Raw genomic sequence first — 15000 nt, 5'->3', positions numbered from 1 at the left:
AAGTAGAAGGTTGGGAGTTCAAATCCATGTTGAAGTCAAGTTTCTAAACTGATGTTTTAATGATGTTGATATTGTTTAATATTCTTAAATCAAATCAAATCAAATCAACTTTATTTATAAAGGGGAAGTGCACTTTCTGGGCAATTCTGCCTATCGTTGACAATCATTATGAAATGATAATGCATTCTAAATATTAAATAAACATAAATAAAAGTCAGCTTACAGCGGAGCCAATGGGAGGTCCATTATTCCGCCAATAAAATCCAATAACTAACTATTCAAAAAGCGCCAACAATACTCCATTTACATTTGGAGACTTGAATATTAACAAGTATTAGTGATATTGTTATTATAAGCGCTAACACAGATGCACTATTTATAGTGGCGACGTGATCACTTCCTGTGTGTCTATGTTTACATCATCGAGTGGTCTGCTGTTTCCTCGCTTTCTTGCTCCCTGTAAGTTTATTGTAGATCATAAATCATGCATTTCACCTGGTCAGTAGATGGCTAAGGATATAATCTGACAAGTTGGGACACTAGCAGACCTGGAACTGTAACGAAAAGTACCTTTATCCCCGCCTCCCACCCTGTTTATTTGTGAGGATTATGAGTCATTTTTCATCTAAATGGGAAATTATGAACATCCTAGCAGTCTAATGACAGCAGACATTTTACAGTAAGTGATGTTTTATTATGTTTGTTGGCTCTAATAAAGTCTGCAGCGAGTAATAATCAGTGATGAAGAAAAAAAAGCAAACATTGAGATACGGTTTTTGAAATGCTTTGTGTATGCTTAAAATGATCAAAATAGGTAAATATTAAATATTATAAATGTTACTTACATCATGTGTATAAAACCCAATGGAGGTGTTTGGATGTTTTTTAAAGGGTTTATAGGCAGAATTGAATAGCTCCTATAAGCTCCATTGTAAGCAGACTTTTATTTACGTTTAATATTTAGAATGCATGGGGGGGGGGGGGGGGGTCCATCCGTCGTCATGTCTTTCATAATGATTGTGAACGATAGACAACATTAAAAAAAAGTGCACTTCCCCTTTAAGTTCAGCATAGTAATTGAAAAAGTGGATTGTTCATTGTAATATTGTTTATCTGGTGCTGAGTTACACATGATTTCAGCCTTTCAAAGCTCCTTGTCAAATCCTAGTTACGGCCCTGTCATGTCGTTATTCTCATCAAATCATACAATTTTATTTCATATGTCATATAATTTTTCTAATTGATACAACACAACTTCCTTTCCCTGTAATGTTACAAATTATTTTGTAAATTTAGGAATATTTCCCATAATATAACTACTTTTAAAATGAAATTTTGTCTGACAATAATGCTTCTTTTTGCTTGTAAACAAAGTCATTTTTTATATATATATAATTTCCAACTGTTTTCCTATGATATGAATACTAAGGATTTATGTATGTCAGTACTGCAGTTGCCACAGCAAGAGGAAATACGGTAACGCTTGTTTGTTTTCGCAATGTTGCTGCCACCGTGTGGACGGCAGAAGCATTGCATGCTGTCTCAGCAGCGTTAACCCTAGTGGTAAGAAACACTCCAGTTTACAGACTTTTGAAGTCCTATCAGCAGACCTCAGATCAGCTCAACAAAGTCTTCACTGACACTTCTTGGTAAGGAAAGATGTCATTTGCTTAGGTTTACATTTAATATATATTTTTGTAGCTTTTCTTTTCTTATGCATTTACATTTTCATCTTTAATGAACGTTTTGCACTCTAAAGGGATGATGTGTGTTGTTTGAATAGTAATACTTTTTGAAGGCTTGAGATTGCACTAATGAAAACATTCCATCAGCGTTGCATGATCAGCATCAGGCAAAGGAAATCACCACTAATTGTGTTGTTTGTGTGTATGTACCAACATCAACAAGTACAGTATGTTCCATTGTATTTAGTCATGTGACTCACAGCAAACATACAAATAAAAGCATGGAATCTTTAATAATTAATGTTTCTCTGTCTCCTCATTCATGTACAAATACTATACGTGACCGTGTGTGTGTGTGTGTGTGAGGACATGTGATAAAGGGTGATAAAAAATAGTTGAAAAAATATATTAATTGTAAAAAGAGTTACTAAAGTTAAGAAAACAAATATATCTCATCGAGAGAATGCCAAGAGTGTGCAGTAATCAGAGCAAAGGGTGCCTATTTTGAAGAAACTAGAATATAAAACATGTTTTCAGTTATTTCCCCTTTTTTTGTTAAGTACATAACTCCACATGTGTTCATTCATAGTTTTGATGCCTTCAGTGAATATACAGTCGTGGTCAAAAGTTTACATACACGTGTTTGTTTATTTTTTGTGATAGAGTGATTGGAGCACATACTTGTCACAAAAAAAATTCATGAAGTTTGGTTCTTTTATGAATTTATTATGGGTCTACTGAAAATGTGAGCAAATCTGCTGGGTCAAAAGTATACATACAGCAATGTTAGTATTTGGTTACATGTCCCTTGGCAAGTTTCACTGCAATAAGGAGCTTTTGGTAGCCATCCACAAACTTCTGCTTGAATTTTTGACCACTCCTCTTAACAAAATTGGTGCAGTTCAGCTAAATGTGTTGGTTTTCTGACATGGACTTGTTTCTTCAGCATTGTCCACACGTTTAAGTCAGGACTTTGGGAAGGCCATTGTAAAACCTTAATTCTAGCCTAATTTAGCCATTCCTTTACCACTTTTGACGTGTGTTTGGGGTCATTGTCCTGTTGGAACACCCAACTGCGCCCAAGACCCAACCTCCGGGCTGATGATTTTAGGTTGTCCTGAAGAATTTGGAGGTAATCCTCCTTTTTCATTGTCCCATTTACTCTCTGTAAAGCACCAATTCCATTGGCAAAACAGGCCCAGAGCATAATACTACCACCACCATGCTTGACGGTAGGATTGGTGTTCCTGGGATAGGCCTCACCTTTTCTCCTCCAAACATATTGCTGGGTATTGTGGCCAAACAGCTAAAATTTTTTGTTTCATCTGACATCACATGGACAAAGATAAGACCTTCTGGAGGAACGTTCTGTATATACAGGGACAAAGTTTTGATAATACAACTTACACAACTTTTACATTTTTTATTAATATATATATATATATATATGTATATATATATATGTAATATATGCATATACATGTTTGTGTATATATATATATATATATAATTATATACAAATATGTATATACATGTTTGTATATATATATATATATATATATATATATATATATATTTATACACCATCCATCCATCCATCTTCTTCCGCTTATCCGAGGTCGGGTCGCGGGGGCAGCAGCTTAAGCAGGGAAGCCCAGACTTCCCTCTCCCCAGCCACTTCGTCCAGTTCCTCCCGGGGGATCCCGAGGCGTTCCCAGGCCAGCCGGGAGACATAGTCTTCCCAACGTGTCCTGGGTCTTCCCCGTGGCCTCCTACCGGTCGGACGTGCCCGAAACACTTCCCGAGGGAGGCGTTCGGGTGGCATCCTGACCAGATGCCCGAACCACCTCATCTGGCTCCTCTCGATGTGGAGGAGCAGTGGCTTTACTTTGAGCTCCTCCCGGATGGCAGAGCTTCTCACCCTATCTCTAAGGGAGAGCCCCGCCACCCGGCGGAGGAAACTCATTTCGGCCGCTTGTACCCGTGATCTTGTGCTTTCGGTCATGACCCAAAGCTCATGACCATAGGTGAGGATGAGAACGTAGATCGACCGGTAAATCGAGAGCTTTGCCTTCCGGCTCAGCTCCTTCTTCACCACAACGGATCGATACAGTGTCCGCATTACTGAAGACGCCGCACCGATCCGCCTGTCGATCTCACGCCCCACTCTTCCCTCACTCGTGAACAAGACTCCGAGGTACTTGAACTCCTCCACTTGGGGCAAGATCTCCTCCCCAACCCGGAGATGGCACTCCACCCTTTTCCGGGCGAGAACCATGGACTCAGATTTGGAGGTGCTGATTCCCATCCCAGTCGCTTCACACTCGGCTGCGAACCGATCCGATATTTATACACATATATGTATATTATAAATATGTATATACATGTATATTACAGATATTATAAATGCTTTAAAATGTAATATCGGAAATTATATTATAATCTGTTTCAAAAAGTAAAATTAATGACTTTTTAAAACGCCGCTGTACAGAGCGGTACATAACCGGTAAAACACGGACGTAAGGAGAAGTATAGAGCAGTTGTGTCTCCCAGTCAGCAACCCCTCCCCTCTCCCCTCTCCCACACACAACACAGGAGTTGTTGACTGCAGCATGAAAGGTATACTGGCGACGTTTGATGACCTCATCAAACCGCCGTGAGCTGAACATAACAACAACAAGAGTGTGTTGTTGCTGGTGCTGTAGCCATGGCTAACGAGCGAGCTCGCTCGGTGACTGAACTTCTCCACCTCACGCACTAGCTCATGCTCCTTCCCCCCCAGCGAGGTGACGTTCCACTACCCAAGAGACAGCTTATGTAGCCGAGATTCGGACCGCCAAGTGCCCTGCCTTCGGCTGCCGCCCAGCTCACATTGCCGACCTCTATGGCCCCTGCTATGGGTGGTGAGCCCATTGGAGGGGGGACCCACGTTACCTGTTCGGGCTGGCCACCAGGCGCTCGCCATCGTGCCCCACCTCTGGGCCTGGTTCCAGAGGGGGGCCCCGGTGACCCGCGTTCAGGCGAGGGAAATCTGGGTCCTTTGTTTGTATGTTTTATAGAGGTCTTCGAGCTGCTCTTTGTCTGATCCTCACCTAGGACCAGTTTGTCTTGGGAGACCCTACTCGGGGGGCACAGAAGCCCCCGGACAACATAGCTCCTAGGATCATTGGGACACACAAACTCCTATATATATATATATATATATATATACAAACCCCGTTTCCATATGAGTTGGGAAATTGTGTTAGATGTAAGTATAAACAAAATACAATGATTTGCAAATCATTTTCAACCCATATTCAGTTGAAAATGCTACAAAGACAACATATTTGATGTTCAAACTGATAAACTTTTTTTTTTTTCAAATAATCATTAACTTTAGAATTTGATGCCAGCAACACGTGACAAAGAAGTTGGGAAAGGTGGCAATAAATACTGATAAAGTTGAGGAATGCTCATCAAACACTTATTTGGAACATCCTACAGGTGAACAGGCAAATTGGGAACAGGTGGGTGCCATGATTAGGTTTAAAAGTAGATTCCATGAAATGCTCAGTCATTCACAAACAAGGATGGGGCGAGGGTCACCACTTTGTCAACAAATGCGTGAGCAAATTTCTCAACCAGCTATTGCAAGGAATTTAGGGATTTCACCATCTACGGTCCGTAATATCATCAAAGGGTTCAGAAAATCTTGAGAAACCACTGCACGTAAGCAGCTAAGCCCGTGACTTTCAATCCCTCAGGCTGTACTGCATCAACAAGCGACATCAGTGTGTAAAGGATATCACCACATGGGCTCAGGAACACTTCAGAAACCCACTGTTAGTAACTACAGTTGGTCGCTACATCTGTAAGTGCAAGTTAAAACTCTCCTATGCAAGGGGAAAACCGTTTGTCAACAACACCCAGAAACGCCGTCGGATTCGCTGGGCCTGAGCTCATCTAAGATGGACTGATATAAAGTGGAAAAGTGTTCTGTGGTCTGACGAGTCCACATTTCAAATTGTTTTTGGAAACTGTGGACGTCATGTCCTCCGGACCAAAGAGGAAAAGATCCATCCGGATTGTTATAGGCGCAAAGTTGAAAAGCCAGCATCTGTGATGGTATGGGGGTGTATTAGTGCCCAAGACATGGGTAACTTACACATCTGTGAAGGCACCATTAATGCTGAAAGGTACATACAGGTTTTGGAGCATCATATGTTGCCATCCAAGCAACGTTACCATGGACGCCCCTGCTTATTTCAGCAAGACAATGCCAAGCCACGTGTTACATCAACGTGGCTTCATAGTAAAAGAGTGCGGGTACTAGACTGGCCTGCCTGTCGTCCAGACCTGTCTCCCATTGAAAATGTGTGGCGCATTATGGAGCCTAAAATACCACAACAGAGACCCCCGTTGAACAACTTAAGCTGTACATCAAGCAAGAATGGGAAAGAATTCCACCTGAGAAGCTTAAAAAATGTGTCTCCTCGGTTCCCAAACGTTGACTGAGTGTTGTTAAAAGGAAAGGCCATGTAACATAGTGGTGAACATGCCCTTTCCCAACTAATTTGGCACGTGTTGCAGCCATGAAATTCTAAGTTAATTATTATTTGCCAAAAAAAAATAAAGTTTATGAGTTTGAACATCAAATATCTTGTCTTTGTTGTACATTCAATTGAATATGGGTTGAAAAGGATTTGCAAATCATTGTATTCCGTTTATATTTACATCTAACACAATTTCCCAACTCATATGGAAACGGGGTTTGTATATATATATATATATATATATATATATATATATATATATATATATATATATACACACACACACACACACATACAAATATTTATTAATAATAAAAAACAAATTTAGTTTTGTAAGTTGTATTCTCAAAACGTTGTCCCTGCATGTATTGTTGTTACGTTCCACGTAGTGGTGGTTTGTTTGTTTTGTGTTTCTTCTTCTATTATTTGTACAGGTCACACTCAATCACTGCCTCTGCTGCCAATCAACCGGTTCATGTTCCCAGCTGCTCCTCATTTCACCTGTTGATCAGTTTGTGTATAGAGACACCAGGCTTAGTGGTGGCTGTCACCCTTGTATGTTTTGGACCCCCTCTTTGGCTAGAGTAGGTATGTAGGTTTTTGGTTTATGCTAATTAAATAGCTTTAGTTAGTCAGCTTACCTTTCTTTTTTAGAGGTGTATTTTGGTATGTTTTGTTCATTTCTTTGACAGCACCTGTATTCCCAAGCTAGGCTAGTGTTGTGTTTTGTTGTAAACCACCCCCCCCCCCCATGGCTACCTTTCAATAACACTAGTTTTTGTTTTCTATTCTTGGCTTCGGTGTCTTTAATTTACAACTCATTTGGTTTATACACTTTTATGTTACGATCCCTAGACTCTGAGCCATCTGGGAACGTAACAATTGTCCTTATATATATTGTACAATATCTAAAGTACACATTTCTAGAAAAGGAACAGTCAACTTGTGTTTCCTTTCCCAATATGTGTCACTATGAAAACATGCCATTCAATTATGAAGAAAAAAAAAAAATGCTAACCTGGGGCTGGGCGATATATCGATATACTCGATATATCGCGGGTTTGTCTCTGTGCGATATAGAAAATGACTATTGTGATATTTGAGTATATGTTCTCACACAGTTGCTTTTAGCTACGGGCATTACACTGCATGCGTTTCCTGTCTTTCCTTCTTACAGAGACATAAAAACAAGCGCACCTTCTTGCAACGTCACACGCCCTCCCCGAGCAGAGGTAGCTACATGGGTAACATTAGCTGTGATGCTAATGGTGTGTTGCAAGTGGTAATACGAGAGAAAGAAGGTGCGAATCTGGTAACAAATTGAGGAAGAATTAATTCCCAAGAAAAACAGCACGGGGTGCATCGTCTGGCGGTGGTTTGGCTTCAAGCGGGAATATGTTGAACAATTATGCGGCAAAAGCGTTGCTACAAAAAGTAGCATTACTGTTAATATGTAGCATCATTTGAAAAGTCACCCGCTAGAGAATGAAGAGTGCTTGAAACTGCATGCCAACATCTCTGTTCGTTGCCACACCAACACAATGCCGAAGCAACAATTTCCAGATCAACACTGTATGAAAAAAAAAATCAACAACGTCCGCAGGAACCTACCACAGAACGAAGGACATACACTGTTTGATTTCTTATTATGCAGCTCATTTTTATTTGACAGTTTTTGAAATATCTTGTGTGACATCATGCACAAAAGTGCACTTTATTTGTTTTTAACTAATGTAGTGGTGTTCTGTACAAAAAGTGCACTTTAATTTTTAGTGTTATGTCATCTTAGTGACATCATGCACAAAAGTGCACTAATAGTGTGTTTTAAAATGTCTGACAATCTTGCACCTTCTGTTTTGAAATGACATGAATGTTTGTGCCACTGCTTATTAATTGTTTAAACACAGTTTTGGTAAATTAACTTAGTTGGAATTTCCCTCTCTGCATAAAAGTTTAAAATGAGCATACATTAATGCAGTATGAACAAGAATGTTTTAATGTAGACACATAGAATCATCATACTGCTGTGATTATATGCATCAAGTGTTCATTCAAGGCTAAGGCAAAATATCGCGATATATATCATGTATCGTGACATGGCCCAAAAATATCGAGATATTAATAAAAGGCCATATCGCCCAGCCCTATGCTAACCTATTACTTACTTCCCTTGTGTATGGATTTTTTTTATTTTTTTTTTATAATTATTGATGTCTTTGCACAATACAATCCATTAAAATGACCTTTAAAACAAATTGTCTTATGTCAATAAATGAAATTCAAAATGTATTTGCAATCTTGCATTACATTGATCAGATTGATTTCAGAGTTAATGATTAATGAAATGGAACATACATTTTACCAATCAGTATCATAATATTTTCGTTGATAACTTAATACTCTTACTTTTTTTGTTAACACCCAGAGTGTCGGTTTTTGTTTGCAAGGTTGTATCACATTTAACTCAACCTTACTGCTAAATATTCACTTATAACATGCTCAATGTAGGAAATATTACAAACACATGTGTGGTCAATACAATCATTTATTTTTTGGAGAAAACTGTTGAAATTAGGTGTACAAGGTGGGTTCAGTCTTCAGTGGCAGCACCGTGGTCCAGTGGTTGAATGGAAACAATTTACTATGAAACTGAACGTTTGGATGTTGAAAAATACATCAGTGTGTTCAAAATAACAAGAAATTAACAAAGTATTTTTATAGGTTGAATATATTTTTGATTCACACTTAACATTTTTTTAATGAATTATTTATTTTAATTTTCACTTTCATATATGTTTGATCTTTCAAAATTTTCAGATTCAATTTCTAGTTTTCAGTTTTATTTTTTGCCCAAGTTTCACATCTTGGGTTCCGCCACCGAGCTCGGAGTCTTTCTGTGTTAAAAATGTAGGGGTGTTTCTTGAAACTAGAATCAGCCACGCCTCCAAAACTCTGGTTTTTCAGTAGTGACATAAAAACTAGGGTCAGTTTTTTAATCTAAAAATAAAACTTACATTAAATTTATGTCTTTCAACCTTGGTTTAAACTCAATCATACAGATAATTTAAATTACATAATTCAGACAAATCTAAAAAGAATTTTAAGCGGTATTGACATAAATTTAAATTTAGGGTTCACGATTGGGGACAGCTACTTCTTAAACTAAAATATGATTTTATTTATCTTATCACTATCTCAATTAATGCCCCGCGTTTAAAAAGACCATAATATAAAGTAAGTATGTTTGAATACTTAAATGTTTTATTTAACCCTGTTTTGGTAAAAGGACTGCACTTTGCTTAATTTGGTAGAATGCCGCATGTAAAAGGGCTGCAGCTATCGATTCATGGAGTAATGACACTTTTTAGGGAAACTAGTTGGAATAAAGAGGGAACTTTATTTTACTTGCTAAAAATGCACATAACATTGAAATGGTACTTTGTCAGAGGAAAAGCTGTGTCTGAGAGAGGACTTGTACCTTCAAGAGTCTTTGTAGTAGTTGTTAAAGTTGATGCGCAGGAGGAAGTCTTCCAAATGAGGCTGATATCCTCTGTTCACCAGTTTGGTCACCACTGACAAAGAATGGTTCCAAAACCTCATAAATGAACTCGATATCGTGTCAATCCATAGTTTCCCCTGCTCACCTTTGAAAAGGAAGTGTGAGTAATACTTGAAGGTGTTGTACGACTGCTGCATGGCGATGAAGCTTGGGTGCACCGCCTCCCCCTGCTGGCTGGACCAAGGCTGTGCGATGAGTTGAGCGCGGAACTTGAGGATGAAGCTGAAGATGCTGTGGATGATGTTCATCACCGGCGCCGCCTTCTTTGTCAGCAAAGCTCTGAGGAGGAGGAACACGCACACAAAACATGCACACCACAGAGCGAGAGAGAGGTTCTTGTTACGTGGCAGGTTAGAAAAAGGTCAAATAAGCAAATATGTGAAATATACAATATCATAGCAATAAAAATATAATTGTCTAACGTGTGAAATATAATGGAAAAAAAGGAAAATAACTAAAAAAAACAATTTGTAATTGTACTTATTCTCATGGTTGAAAAACCATCCCTTACCACAGGTGGAACTGCCACATACAACACTGTCCTTTCAACCATGCCTAAAAGACTCTGAGATTTTGCCTCCAACAAATAACAGGAGTTAGAAACATTTTTTGTCACAGATATTTCTCCTGTGCCAATTTTTTACAACTGAAAGGAATGCCAACGTGGTTGGATTCCGACTGATTTTGGACTGTTAGTGGTTGTTCTGCCACACGATACCTCAGTGCTTCTTGGTATAGAGTTGCTCTTTTGCATCTCAACAGTTCTTTTAATTTTCACTAAAATATAGCGGAAACATCCTTGCCCAGACACACCCTCCTGGTGTTGGGAGTATAAATATTTGGGGTTTTGGCACCAGCCGCTAGACTAGATCTAATCAATCTAAGTCTAAGACTACATGAGACCAATCTAAGTCTAAGACTACATGAGACCAATCTAAGTCTAAGACTAGATGTGACCAATCTAAGTCTAAGACTACATGTGACCAATCTAAGTCTAAGACTAGATGTGACCAATCTAAGTCTAAGTCGAGATGTGACCAATCTAAGTCTAAGACTAGATGTGACCAATCTAAGTCTAAAACCAGATTAGACCAATCTAAATCTAAAACCAGATGTGACCAATCTAAGTCTAAGACCAGATGTGACCAATCAAAGTCTAAGATCAGATGTGACTAATCAAAGTCTATGACTAGATGTGACCAATCGAAATCTATGACCAGATGTGACCAATCAAAGTCTATGACCAGATGTGACCAATTAAAGTCTATGACCAGATGTGACCAATGAAAGTCTATGACCAGATGTGACCAATCAAAGTCAAAGACTAGATGTGACCAATCAAAGTCAAAGACTGGATGTGACCAAGCTAAGTCTAAGACTAGATCTGACCAATCTAAGTCTAAGACTAGATCTGACCAATCTAAGTCTAAGACTAGATCTGACCAATCTAAGTCCAAGACGAGATCTGACCAATCTCAGTCTAAGACGAGATCTGACCAATCTAGGTCTATGAGCATGAACTGATGTAGTCTACTCAGTTGAGAGGCCAAACGTCTTCCAAAACAGACCAAACAATCCACACTGCTAATTTTTTTGCCACTTGCCAAGATTTAACATTTATTTTCAAGACATTTCCCTAGTAGACCTATTTACTTACTTTTAGTCATTGATGTTACATCGTAATCTTAATTTTAGCATGAATAATTTTATTTAGTCTATTCTAGTTTTAAATATTCAAATGAGATCTAGTTTAAAAATATTAAAAAATTATAAAAATAACTATTCAAAAAATATATTTTGGTTTTTCCCACCTAGAAAATCTTTTAAAATTCTGCATCATCCGGAGGAAGCTTAATTGAAGAATTGCAAGTTGAATAATGCTGGTTTCAGAATAAAATACTTACTTCTATGCTAAAAGTCCTCCTGATTTCAGAATATACCAATCTTAATTTAGGATGTTTTATCAAGTAAAATTAGCAAGGACCAATAATTTCACTAGTTTTTAGTATTTATTTCCTAACATATAGTTTTTTTGTTTCATATCGTGTCAGCTCTGTGTTGCAGTGCAGTTGCTATCGATTGAATGCCCAGAAAATGGTTTAAAAAAAATATGAATAATAATATTTCAAATAAAATTTAAACAATACTTTGCAAATGTGATTCCCAACCCCCTTCTTTTAATATTACACATTATCTTTTATTCTGGTGATTCTAAACTTTATTCTTTCCTACAATTATTTGAAAAAAAAATGTTTTTCTGTAAAATGACAAACAAATTCTGGTAATTGTACTTCTTTTTCAGTAAAATAACCCATTTTTGTACATACAATACATTTTTTTTCTGGCAATACTACTACCTTATTTAATAAAAATTAATGAAGAACCTTTTCCTTGTAAAACGAGAACTAACTTTCTATGGCTAATACATTATTCTTGAAACAAGAATGTTTACTGCCCCCTATGGTAAGTCATGCAAAGTGCCTTTAGGTGTGCAACTAAGGTTCATTGTTGACTGACATCAATATAATGTAGTTGCGTTGCAGACCTGAAGATGGCTCTGTTTAGGTAGTCTGCGTGTGTGCGGTGGATGGCGTCCAGGTCACAAGCCGTGGCCATCTTGGCGGTGAACTCGCTCCATGACACCTGGAGGATCTGGTTGGCGATGTAACCTTGGATGACCTTTACAAAGTGCTGCATCTCGTGGCGGTAAAGTTGCAGCTGACGAAACTGCACCGAGCGACCCGCATCTTTCACCAACGCTGATGCACACAAAAACAGTCGTTATGACTAACCTTTAATATGACTGACAGTCAGACCACGTGACTTCTCCCAGCCAATCAGGTGATAAAAATGGTTGAAAATATGTTAATTGTAAAAAAAAAAAGAAAATGCTACTTAAATTAAAAAAATATATGTATACATATAATATATACATACTAGGGCTGTCAAGTAATCAGTTTACTGAAGATTTGGTGACAGCATGTATAGTAAGAATTAAGTATTTAATTGATAACATAGCAAACAATGGGACAGTTGTACACTAACAGATAACCAGTAATGAACACACGACTTGGAAAATGTAGCAAGCTAAGCTACTACCATATTTTTCGGATTGTAAGTCGCAGTTTTTTTTCATAGTTTGGCGGGGGTGCGACTTATACTCCGGAGCGACTTATGTGTGAAATTATTAACACATTACCGTAAAATATCAAATAATATTATTTATCTCATTCCCGTAGGAGACGAGGCGAATGTCAGCAATCGTCACACACACGTCAACCAATAAAAATTTGGCGGGGGCGGGTCATGGCAGAAGTGCATTGTGCGTCATGGCAGAAGTGCATTGTGGGTCATGGGATGCTACCTGCTACTACGTCCGTAGCTATAAAAATGGATCATTTCAACATTGGCAGATTTAGCGATAAGGAGTGACAGATTGTTTGGTAAACGTATAGCATGTTCTATATGTTATAGTTATTTTAATGACTCTTACCATAATATGTTATGTTAACATACCAGGCACGTTCTCAGTTGGTTATTTATGCCTCATATAACGTACACTTATTCAGCCTGTTGTTCACTATTCTTTATTTATTTTGAATTGCCTTTCTAATGTCTATTCTTGGTGATGGATTTTATCAAATAAATTTCCATCACTGATGGTTTGGGTTGGTTTGGTTTGCATTTCCTTTGGAAATCGAGGTCCCAGAGTCTGGAGGAAGACAGGAGAGGCACAGGATCCACGTTGCCTGAAGTCTAGTGTAAAGTTTCCACCATCAGTGATGGTTTGGGGTGCCATGTCATCTGCTGGTGTCGGTCCACTCTGTTTCCTGAGATCCAGGGTCAACGCAGCCGTCTACCAGCAAGTTTTAGAGCACTTCATGCTTCCTGCTGCTGACCTGCTCTATGGAGATGGAGATTTCAAGTTCCAACAGGACTTGGCGCCTGCACACAGCGCAAAATCTACCCGTGCCTGGTTTACGGACCATGGTATTTCTGTTCTAAATTGGCCCGCCAACTCCCCTGACCTTAGCCCCATAGAAAATCTGTGGGGTATTGTGAAAAGGAAGATGCAGAATGCCAGACCCAAAAACGCAGAAGAGTTGAAGGCCACTATCAGAGCAACCTGGGCTCTCATAACACCTGAGCAGTGCCAGAAACTCATCGACTCCATGCCACGCCGCATTAACGCAGTAATTGAGGCAAAAGGAGCTCCAACCAAGTATTGAGTATTTTACATGCTCATATTTTTCATTTTCATACTTTTCAGTTGGCCAACATTTCTAAAAATCCCTTTTTTGTATTAGCCTTAAGTAATATTCTAATTTTGTGACACACGGAATTTTGGATTTTCATTTGTTGCCACTTCAAATCATCAAAATTAAATGAAATAAACATTTCAATGCATCAGTCTGTGTGCAATGAATAAATATAATGTACAAGTTACACCTTTTGAATGCAATTACTGAAATAAATCAAGTTTTTCAAAATATTCTAATTTACTGGCTTTTACCTGTATATACACATACATATATAAACACACACACATATACACCTTTACATATACACACACATACATATATACAAACACATACACACACACACACACACATATACAGTATATATACACACATATACACGCATATATACATATATATACACATATACACATACATACATATATATACTTATACAGTGCCCTCCAAAAGTATTGGAACAGTGAGTCCAATTTGTTTATTTTTGTTGTAGACTGAAAACATTTGGGTTTGACATCAAAAGATGAATGTCTGAGCTCAGTTTCAGATTGGGTAGGGTAGGTTTTGCCTGTGCAGACTGCATTTAGAGGTGGAACCAACATGAAAACCAGAGAGCTGTTTATGAGTGAAAAAGAAGCAATTGTGAATCTGAGAGAAAGTGGATAATCAATCAGAGCCATTGCACAACATTGGCCATAGCCAGTACAACCATTTGGAATGTCCTGAAGAAGATAGAAACCACTGGTGTACTAAGCAACAGACGTCGAACAGGTAGACCAAGGAAAACATCAGCAGTTGATGACAGAAACATTGTGAGAGCTATAAAGAATAACTGTTAGTGACATCAGCAACAACCTCCAGAGGGCAGGAGTGAAGGTATCACAATCTACTGTTGGCAGAAGACTTCATGAACAGAGGCTACACCAGAAGATGCAAACCACTCATTAGCAAGAAGAATAGGAAGG

The 15000-nt window shown here is 38.4% G+C and overlaps 2 protein-coding genes across 3 annotated transcripts in view; one reads left to right on the top strand and one right to left on the bottom strand.

The window, feature by feature from the left end:
* The window catches only part of appl2 (adaptor protein, phosphotyrosine interaction, PH domain and leucine zipper containing 2), a 49687-nt gene extending 47705 nt beyond the window's left edge, over positions 1-1982 (top strand). Inside the window, exon 21 of the mRNA XM_061969608.2 lies at positions 1-1982. This exon is cut by the window's left edge and continues 1122 nt beyond it. The gene's annotated coding sequence lies outside the window, so the exon portion shown is untranslated.
* A 5913-nt stretch (positions 1983-7895) lies between these two features.
* The window catches only part of LOC133612310 (gamma-tubulin complex component 6-like), an 85383-nt gene continuing 78278 nt past the window's right edge, over positions 7896-15000 (bottom strand). For both annotated transcript variants that reach the window (XM_061969603.2, XM_061969605.2), the window contains exons 23-25: positions 12325-12538; positions 9865-10058; positions 7896-9792 (exon numbers count right to left, since the gene is read on the bottom strand). In XM_061969603.2, coding sequence (XP_061825587.2) covers positions 9701-9792; positions 9865-10058; positions 12325-12538 — 500 coding nt within the window. In that variant the 3' untranslated portion in view covers positions 7896-9700. The remainder of the gene's footprint in view (positions 9793-9864; positions 10059-12324; positions 12539-15000) is intronic.

Source organism: Nerophis lumbriciformis, linkage group LG10, assembly GCF_033978685.3.
Source record: "Nerophis lumbriciformis linkage group LG10, RoL_Nlum_v2.1, whole genome shotgun sequence".
NCBI classification, from domain to species: Eukaryota; Metazoa; Chordata; class Actinopteri; order Syngnathiformes; family Syngnathidae; genus Nerophis; species Nerophis lumbriciformis.
The sequence above is the reverse complement of the archived record's forward strand: the minus strand, read 5'-3'. Positions and strand labels throughout refer to the sequence as shown.